We start from the raw sequence: 10569 nt of genomic DNA, 5'->3' as shown, positions 1-10569 counted from the left end.
GGCTCCAGGCCATTAAAAGGGAGGATTGGGGCCCCGGCGGTCCTAAAGGTGGCGAGACTCTGTGCAGCGTCCACTTCGTGTCTGGTATGTTTGTGTGGCTGGTGCGATGGATAGATTTATTTGCAAAAGTGAGTGAAACATGAACTTACTATATCTGCTGTGTGACACCTGCCATGCATGTGCAGTTAGCTGTTACCCAAGATCCTTATGCACGTAAACCCAGGCATCATAAGGTTTACTTTTCAGTCCCTGTCTCTGCCCTCAAAACGCAAAACCCTGAACTCGGGTCATGAAACTTTACATCTTGCACATGACCACAAAGTACATAATTATATGCGTCTAGGGAGTTGTATGCACGCAGATTTTCCTTTGTATACACACGTCCTGCTTTCCGTCCAAACTCTCCATGACGTCCAGTAGAACGTGCAAAAACTTAAATAGTACCGCCTCCACAAGGTTTGTAGATCACCAGCAAAACGCCCACCAACCAAACGTGCAATTTGTTGAAACGAACACGCAATTTAGTACTCTTTCATTGGGTAAATCAGGCCCTTTGTATACAAGAACCCCGTCTATATCACAGCTGAGAGGTGATCAGTGTTTCTTTAACTCCTCACTTTATTTGGGCCAGACCAGGTCTTAGCACAATCTGTGATTTCTATAGTGAAGGCACACTCTCTACCTTTGCTCAGCTGTGTACGGCCTTTAACCGACAGCAATCCGACCTCTTGAGGTTAATGGTTAATGGGAAGCAGAACTCTGCACTATATATGATGATTGGTGGACTGAGGCGCTGGAAGAAATAAAATCTTGTTCATCTTGTGCAAAATTTCAGCTCATTACAGTTGACATTACAGTAAGTCTAGACTTGCCAAGATTTACCCGAATATGGCTGATGATTGTGATAGATGTTCCCAGGCCCCTTGTAATCTCACTCATGTTTTGGTCGTGTCCGAGACTGGGGGAGTACTGGAAGTCTTATTTGAGAGCAATTTCGGAAATATTAGAGCAAGTTATAGAACCATCCCAGAGGATTGCTATATTTGGTATACCAGAAGCTGGTAAAAACATATCAGTGAAACAAGCAAACGTAATCTCATTTACCTCTCCAATAGCCCGCCAGAGAATACTTTTATTGTGGAAGAAACCTTTGCCCCCCTCACCTACTTCATGGTTATGTGATAAATGTCTTTTTTAGAGTTGGAAAAGATCAAATTCTCAGTACGGGGTTTGACAGACAAATTATACAGTCATAGGAAGCCCCTGATTGTTAGGAGGCTTCCCTCAGAGTGACTACCCAGGTGAGACGGTTGTTGCATTCTTGCATCTCTTAACAGCTGAGCAATGTACTGCTCCATATATGCACTGTTCTCTCCTCGCACTTATTTGAGTATATGACTCTTTATGGAAAGAAGGGTTATTGATTAAGTTATATGATTTGGGAATTAGGGGAAGAATGTTTAATTGGATTAAGAACTTTTTGTTGAAACGAACTATAGAGGTAAGAGTAGGTGGAAAATATTCAAAAGTTGTTCAGATAGAAAAAGGAACCCCCCAGGGAAGTGTCATAAGTCCCGTTCTTTTTAACATAATGATTAATGATATATTTAACAATGTTGACAGGGGGATTGGCCTGTCTCTGTTTGCTGATGATGGAGCCATCTGGAAAAGTGGAAGAAATGTTCAGTTCACTATTAAACAGATTCAAAAGGCTCTGGACTCTGTTGAGGTAGATAAGTGGGGCTTTAGAATTTCTGCTTCTAAAACGAAGTACATGGTGTTTGGCTTTAAGAAAAAATTGCCTGATATACAGTTGTGTTTGTATAGTTGTTCTTTAGAAAGAGTGAAGAAATGTAAGTTTTTGGGAGTGGCTTGATGAAAGGCTCACCTGGGCTGTCCATGTCAGAAAAATAATTGAAAAATGTGGAAAAGTACTAAATATAATGAGAAGTTTATGTGGTTGTGAATGGGGTGCAGAGAGAGTAACCATGCACACAATTTATCAAGCTATGATAAGGTCAGTGTTTGATTATGGCTGTGACGTGTACGGCTCTGCTGCCAAGACTCTTTTAGAAAATATAGACACTGTTCATTCTAAAGCATTAAGACTCTGTTCAGGAGCCTTTAGATCTTCCCCAGTATAATTTTACATCTGTTTTTACAACAGAATTATTAGCAATACTTTGGGCATTGTACTGGATCGAAGATGTCAAACCAGATAAAGTAGTGATTTGTTTAGACTCAGCTGCAGCCCTGATGTCCTTAAGAGGAAGAAGATCTACATCTCGACCTGATATTGTAAATTACATTTTAATGACTCTGTTTAGAGTTGAAAAACTGAACTGTGAAGATCGATTAGTCTGGATTCCTAGGCATTCTGGGGTCATGGGTAATGAAGTTGCAGACAAGATTGCAAAATCAGCTTTAAATCGAATTAATACAGATGTGAATGTTCCATTTGGAAAAGCTGAATACAGAAGTAGAATTAAAGAAGGTCTTGAGCAAGAGTGGCAAGAAACTTGGGAGAAGGAAAAAAGAGGAAGACATTATTTTAATCTACAACCATTGATTAGGAATTCAGTCAGTTATGCTGGAAACAGGAGATATGCAGTCAAAGTAACTTGAGGCTGGGTCACTGTGGGTTAAACCACTGTTTACACACTATAGGAAAACATCCCAGTGGACTGTGTGAATGTGGAAGTCCTGAAACAGTTATACACATATTATTACAATGTAAAAATTACACCTTGCAAAGAACGGCATTATTCAAAAGATTGTCTGACGTGGGGATAACTTATTTTTCAGTTAAAACATTGCTTGGCCAATATGAGAACCACCACTTGATTGCAAAAGCAGTTATTAATTTTTTACAAGCTACAAAATTGTTTTCAAGAATCTAAAGTTATGCTTTGTAGAATGACTTAGTTCCCATCTACCTGTGGAGGGCAGTAATACGCCTAGATGCGTCTAAACTGCCAGAAAAATTACAAGAAGAAGAAGAAGAAGTAGAAGAAGAAGACGACACTGAGGGATAAATCTCCCATCTCCCTGCAGAGTTCAAGTGCCAAAGATTCTCTGACAATCAGTCAATATCCTATGTCATATGAATATTGTATTTAAATCATTTACTCGTCTCTCCTGATTGTTGACAGGTTGTTAGAGATTCTTTTGTTCTGTAATGTTTCTTTTCCTCTTTGTCTCGATGCTTTTCGATGTCGTGTGTGAAGCCCCTTGTTGCTGAAATGTGCTGTATAAATAAACTGCCTTGATATGTTTGTTTTCATGTCTTGATTATTATTTTAAACTTTTGGATTGTCCTCAATTTGTCTGCCCTGATTTCAAACACGTGACCTTCTAGATAACGTTCAGGTGAGATTTGTTCTTATCAAACAGATGTCTGTTCCCTTTATTAACCTTGACCTGAAATAAAAGATAGGTCATCTGTGTTATTAGTGAGCAGCGCTCCAGTTTTATTGTTTTATTATCGTCAAATACAAGAATATAATAAATCAATACAACATCCAAAACAACAACAAAAAGGAGAGACATAACAAAGGCTGGAGAGTAAACTGGTGCATTCATTGCAGTCTTCTTTTTTTAAGATTTCTTTTTGGGCATTTTCTGCCTTTATTGGGGAGACAGGACAGTGGATAGAGTTGTAAATCAAGGAGAGAGAGAGTGGGGGATGACATGCAGGAAAGGAGACACAGGTCAGACCCGAACCCAGTCCGCCCGCCTGGAGGACCACAGCCTCCGTACATGGGGCATGCGCACCAACCAGTAAGCTACCGGTGCCCCATTCATCGCAGTCTTAAGGGTTTAAGGACCTTCCTAAGAAAGTGCACACGATGATGAGCTTTGATGCAGTTGAACTTCAACAGTTTGAAGCTCAAATGTGAGCTTGTCATGGACGTTGGTGCCCAGATACTTATAGCCTCAACAGCCTGGTTATTGGGGAGATGACAGAAGGATTTTTCCTGAAATCCACCGTTATTGCTTTGGACATTAATATCCAGGAAGGATGACCTGCTGATCCTGATCACTTTTGACACAGCTACACGCCTAACTTTGGATAACACATATCGTTCATCAAATCAAAACTGAGCTATTTAAAAACAATTCACCCCCGTACAGTATGTGCCAGTGATGAAACTAAAGCCGTTTTCACATCTGCACTCCGGAAAATATCTAGATATTTACAGGAGGACTTCTCCGGAGATTCTCCCGAACTACCCGTTCACATATGCTCCTCACAGCGGGGGACTTTCCCTGTCAGAGGGGAGGGGCCGCGGGGGATTTCCAGACGTAAGACGTGACGTAAATAAACAACGCGGAAGTAGCGGCCGAAGCAAAGCAGAGTCTGCTACACGACGCTATAATGAGAATATTTACCTTTATATCAATGCTATGTGTACAACATACTGACGAACAGAAAACATAATGCAGCAGGTTCATTAGAGCACGGAGATCATAGTGGTCACGTGCAGACACTTTAGGCAGTCACTGTATATAAACATCATTCTCTTCCTATTGGCTCAAATTGAAATCTCTGGAGTATATTTGGCCGCGTTCAGACATCAGCTCACTCGGATATATTCGGCTGTTTGCGTTCACACATAGCCTAAAGAACCTTTAGTTATGTTTGTCTTGAGTTTGATCATCCTAACCTCTGATTGGCTAATGACGGGACATGTGATGAGTAACAAGGAAGTGTGGGTGGTTATGTAGCTGAACAATGATGATGATGACAGTAAAGTGCTGCTGAGAAAGTTATCCGTCTCCATCCTTCTGTTTCTCTTAGCTAGAGTGATCCATCCACCACACGTCGGACCCTCACGTTACACTAATCAGATCAATTTCGCTTTTTGTACCAGGCTGTAAACATGTTAATTTCTGCTATAAAAACGGCTGTTTTGGCTATGGTGTGTATGTGACTGTTCCTAGAGCCAGCCTCAAGCAGCCCCTCGGCAAACTGCAGGATTCTGCACTTCAGGATATGGCTTCATTTTTCAAGACCGGAGGTTGCTGCTTGGACGTAACAGACACCAAGGTTTTAACTAAGATAGTTAAAAATACTCAAATCTAACCATCAAGACAAACATATTAGTGTTGAGGTAAAAAGAAAATGGGAGAATGAATTCTCTTACAATATATCTCCAGCTGGTTGGGAACAAACTATTGGAAAGAACAAATATGGAAGATTTGAATCCGACATTTAAGACTGAAATGACAGATCGCTGTAGAGAGTTCAGGTCATTAGTAAGTACATCTGATGAAGACATTTATATAAACAACTCTCACGTGTAGCTATAAACCCCTAAACGTGACTGATCTAATCAATGTAGGTCAGAGCCAAGTCAAATGGAAACTATTTGTTTTATGATTTCAAGAAGCAGCGACAGTATATAAACCTGGAGGAGAAGGGAGGTGGACACAATGAGACAGGACTGCAAAGGTAAGTTCTTTAGCGATGTGTCTAATATTTCTCTTGATTTCAGCATATGTCTGTCTGCATTCATCGATCTGAACTGTGTTTTAGATTAAGTTTTCCGGGATGTTGCTCTTCGCCCTGCTGGCTCTGTGTTCGGCCGCTCAGCAGGACATCGTGAAGGAGAACCCACAGACTGAAGAAGGTAAACAGAAAATACTTTCATTAACTGCGTCTGCAAATTACCTTCACCAGGTACGCACACATGTACACTGTAAATGCTGCTGACAGTTTTTTATTTAAGATTTTTAATTATTTTAAAAGCAAGTCTTAAACCCCCATTATCTTGAAGAAGTTGATGATATGACTTTATTTTGCTCTACCATGGGCATCATTTCAACTTTATAAGATTCATTACTCATGAGAATCACTCTGAATATTCAAATAATTGAAAACTGTTCTCACTGAATGAGCTGCAGCTACTTGTGCAAAGATTCCATTTGGACTTTTTTGGCCCTGGGTTTTGTCTCTCAGGCAACTTACAGGTTTCATTATATTTCTGTTCACAGTATTATTTTAAAGTGTAGTTTTTTCAATATTGTTTTATCTTCTTATATTCTTTCATTGTTACTGGGGCTGGATTACTTGATTTAGATACCTTTGCAGTGTATGAAGCCGTTTTTGGGGGGGATTGAAGTATAGTAAGTACTTGGCCCTTGGCCCCAGTAAGTATTTCAACCTCTCATGCAGGTTTTTGACAAGTTAATGTTTGACCTAAAAGGTTCAATTTAAAGGTACAGTAGAGCAGTAAAGCTCTGATCTGTTTGTAATACAGCTGCAGCATGATAATATACTTGTTTGCTACTAGTAATACAATAAGGTCTCTACTGAGGAAACTCAATAACATACATTTTTAGTGCACTTGTTTCTTTACATGTAGGCTGAGGCTGAGGCTAAGCCTTGAGGTCATGAATTCTACTTTAACCAAGACTATCTTTTCTGTTATGGTTGACACTTGTCAAAGGTTGTGATTCTACTTTAAATTTGTTATTGAGGTTGAAGTTGGGTGGTCAATGTGTAAGATTTATCTTCTTTTATGTGTATGGGTTGGACACAATATTAGGGATACCTCTTAAAGGTCCCATATTCTGCTTTTTCTGGTTTTATATGCTCTTTAGTGTGTTTTCCAAGTGTCCTGTGCATGTTTAGGCACATCTATGTGCAAAAATTCAAAGTCCGTGGAAACGCGGCTTCTCCTACGTCCTCCTGTTAGCTGTAGCATTAGCTGCACGTAACGCTCGGTTCTAGCCCCCCTCGATAAAAATTTGTCAGTCCGACGTCATTGTTAGTGTGAGATCACTGATCTAAGCCCATTGGCTCGTTGTAGCAAGCCCAGCAGCTCATGTTGCACGCCCGTTAACTTCTGTAGTACGCCCACGATATGCCGTAGCCTGCGGTAGCACAGCAGTGCTAAGGTGCTAATGTTTATGCTCCCCTCGGACGGAGCCAGTGGCTGCATTCCCAATATGGTAAAAGAGGCGGGACATTTCCGAGAACCGTGCTGAGCAACTGACCAATAACGACAGAGCGGATCGGCAGACCAATCAGAGCAGACTTGGCCCACGTGGGGTCTAACAGTGTGGGCTCAACAGAGCGTAGCTGACGGACTCAGAGTGTAGAGGGAGCAAGGAGGAGCAGTACATGAAAACAGACACTTTTTTATAACTTTATCTATTGTGAACGTACAAAAGTAGGAACATAGATTAAATATACAAACCCCAAAAAGGGCAGAATATGGGCTCTTTAATAATTCATCTTTTTAAAGGCTGAATTTATGGTATGCCTTTTTTTGGTTGACCATAGAATAATAAAGTGGAAAACCCATTTAAAAAAGAATTCTTGAAGTAATAACAGAACAAATTTAGTTAGATGGTTGGTTGGTTGGTTGGATGGTCGGTCAGTTAGTTGTTGGTTGGTTTGTTGGTTGTATGGATGGTTGGTGGTCAGTCAGTTAGTTGTTGGTTGGATTGTGGGTTAGATGGATGCATCCAACCACAGATCATGGTCCAGTCAGTTAGTTGGTTGGTTTGTTGGTTGGATGGATTGTTTTTGATCAGTAAGTTAGTTGTTGGTTGGTTTGTTGGTTGGTTGTATGGATGTTGGTTAGTCAGTTAGTTGTTGGTTGGATGGTTGTTGGTTAGTCAGTTTTTGGTTGATTTGTTGGTTTGATGGATGGTTTTTTATCAGTAAGTTAGTTGTTGGTTGGTTGGATGGATGATCGGTCAGTTAGTTTTTGGTTGGTTTGTTGGTTGGTTGGTTGGTTTATGTCAGTAAGTTTGTTGTTGGTTTGTTGGATGGATTGTTGTTGGTCAGTCAGTTAGTTGTTTGTTAGATGGATGGTTGTTGGTTGGTCAGTTAGCTGTTGGTTGGCTTGGTAGTTAGTTGGTTGTTGTTTTTGCATTTGTTTGTTTGTTTGGTTGGATAGTTGAAAGGTTGGTTGGTTGGCTTGGTAGTTGTCTTTTAGGGCAATAGATTAGATAATTGTTTAGTTATTGACAGTTATTGACTCTGTTAGAGTATTTTCTTGTTTGGTTGGATGGTTAAATGGTTGGTAAGTTGAGTGGTTGCTTAACTGGTTAGTTAGTTAGCTAGTAAGTTCCCCTCTGGTGCTGTTTCTTTTTACAACAGTTACACCAAGCGCACTGACTACGTCTGCAAATACGGGTGCTCTGCAGGCTTTTTTAACCCTAGTAAGGGGCTCCATTGCCACTTTCCCTATTCTGGGGAAGAACGTCTTGGCTACCCATTTGAAATCCTGGTGAACAAAGGCAACTTTGAGATTTTGGAATGGAAAGGTGATTCATGGGGTGGTGTGCCTGAACATTCAGTCACGACTTGCTTAGGACAAGACGTATATGTTGCAAAGAACAAGTATGGTCTTGGGAAGATGCATTCCATACATAAGGCCTTCTTCCTCCCCTGGGAGGGTAAAGAGTATTGGTACAAGCATTACCAGGTCCTGACCATCAACAAACGGTTTTACAAAGAGAGCATGTACAATGTCATATACAACACAAATGTAAAGGTTACAGAGCATCCTCCACAGATCATGGTCCAGTCCACCATCACCAACAAGGAGTGTCTTCCAGTTACGAAAACATTTAGTCTCTCAAAAAAATATCAGGAGGAGAGAAGGTGGGACACCAGCACTGCCACTACGGCTGGGATCAGTAGTAGCATCACTGCTGAAATCCCATTCATCGGGTCTTTGGGTATCACACTCCAGACTGCGATAACAGTGCAGGTCTCTTCAGGTGAAACCGTGACAAAGTCAACCACCTACACTGGTTCTGTCGAGCAAACCATCCCTCCAAACCACTCCTGCAAACTCCACATGGTTGGTCACAAGTACGAGGCAAACATCCCCTTCACAGCACGCCTGCGACGCACATACGATGACGGGAGGACCACAGAGGTGTCAATCAGCGGTACATTCAAAGGTGTCAACATGGGAGGAATCCACACTATTGTGGATCGCTGCGAACCCCTACCCAATGCCAGGCCTTGCCCCTGAAAAGCAATGAGAGGAGCTTTTTAAGATATGATATAAAAGGGAATGTTAAGTACTGATCAAGTTTAATTTAAAGATCTACAGATAAATCTGCTTTTATAAAGGGGTTTCAAATATATATTTTGGTTGTTGGTCTATCTTCTTTTCTTGAATAACTATCATAGAAATAATGAAATGGATTATAAACATACACATTGTTCCAATAAAAGTTTGATATCTTTGAGGTATCCTGCAGACTCATTTCAGATAATTGTTATATGGTCACTGCTTCATGTTATTAGTGTGCAGCGTTCCTATTGGATTGTTTTAGGACTGAATTCCTTTATTATCATTGCACACTGTACAACACAATGCTATACATCTTTGAAAAAACAATAACTGGCAGCCACACACATGCAAATCCAAAATATTTCCGAAAATGATATAGACATAAAAAGATTAAGAAAGCATAAGGGTGTGTTATAGGACCATTTGCAAATATTACTACCCATAAAGTGTTATGATGCATGATAATACTGACTGATTTTATTTTAGGTTATTAAAATATAAAGGAAATGTCACATGCATTTAAGAGAACTTGAGTTTGTCCTCATGAGATGAGCTCCCCCCTTGTTTCAAGTCAGCAGAAGTATAGTTGAGTGTCTTCTTGTGTAACTATCCGAGGAAAAGTAAAATGGCTGACCAATTTGTGCCTAACTCACATTTTCAGTAACAAAATCTGATTTTGTAGAGCTTTCCCACAGACTCTTAGATAATACTTTTGATTTTATGGTTAGTTTTTATTATGTGCTTTTAAGCTGTATTTTTAAGTTTTCAGATTATTTCCTTTCAAGTTGTTGGACTCATCTTTATTTCATTTAACTATTTTTTTAAGACTCTTAGAGCACCTTCATCATTCACACTACTTTGTAAACTGTATGATTCTGCAAGTTACAATAAAACTTTAATCTGTTACTCATTACTAGATGTACAGTGTCCTCTTTCCTCTGAACAAAACCAAAAGAAATCAATCCTGTACACACACGCGCCAAGTTCTCAAAAACATCTTTGTCCACATGAAAACGTAAAACACACTGTTACTACTCTCATGAGTACATCAAGTCAAAAACAATGTCCTTGACATGTAAACACTTAATCGCCATTCCTCTGCAATTAACATTTCATTTACAGAGTCGTCCAATCAGGCGTCTCGGCTCGTCAATGTAGTGGGAGAGTATGTACGTGTGAGCATGTAAAAAGTGCAGTTGGGGCGCTGGTGGCGCAGTGGTTAGTGCGCGCGCGTTATGTATGGAGGCTGTAGTCCTCAACGCGGGCGGCCCAGGTTCAAATCCAGCCTGTGGCTCCTTTCCTGCATGTCATTCCCCTCTCTCTCTCTCCCTGATTTCCTACTCTATCCACTGTCCTATCTCTCAATTAAAGGCACAAAAAGTCCAGAAATAAATCTAAATTAAATTAAAAAGTCCACTTAGCAACGTTAGCACCAGCGCTAGTTTGGTGATGTCTGCCATCGCCAAACACCTTAAACAGAGTTTAACATCTTCACCCTGGAAGGAGTTTTACTTAAGGAGAG

At 40.4% G+C, this 10569-nt stretch overlaps 1 protein-coding gene across 1 annotated transcript; it reads left to right on the top strand.

Moving 5' to 3' along the window:
* The first annotated feature begins 7489 nt into the window (after positions 1 to 7489).
* On the top strand, positions 7490 to 9960 carry LOC132974807 (natterin-3-like). Its single transcript, XM_061039082.1, has 2 exons — positions 7490 to 7501; positions 8073 to 9960. The coding sequence occupies exons 1-2, from the start codon at positions 7490 to 7492 to the stop codon at positions 9000 to 9002; spliced, it is 942 nt and encodes a 313-aa protein (XP_060895065.1). The 3' UTR covers positions 9003 to 9960.
* Positions 9961 to 10569: the final 609 nt, after the last annotated feature.

This window comes from Labrus mixtus, chromosome 5 (genome assembly GCF_963584025.1).
Source record: "Labrus mixtus chromosome 5, fLabMix1.1, whole genome shotgun sequence".
Lineage (NCBI taxonomy): Eukaryota > Metazoa > Chordata > Actinopteri > Labriformes > Labridae > Labrus > Labrus mixtus.
Note: the sequence above shows the minus strand (reverse complement) of the source record. Positions and strands in the feature narration are given on the sequence as shown.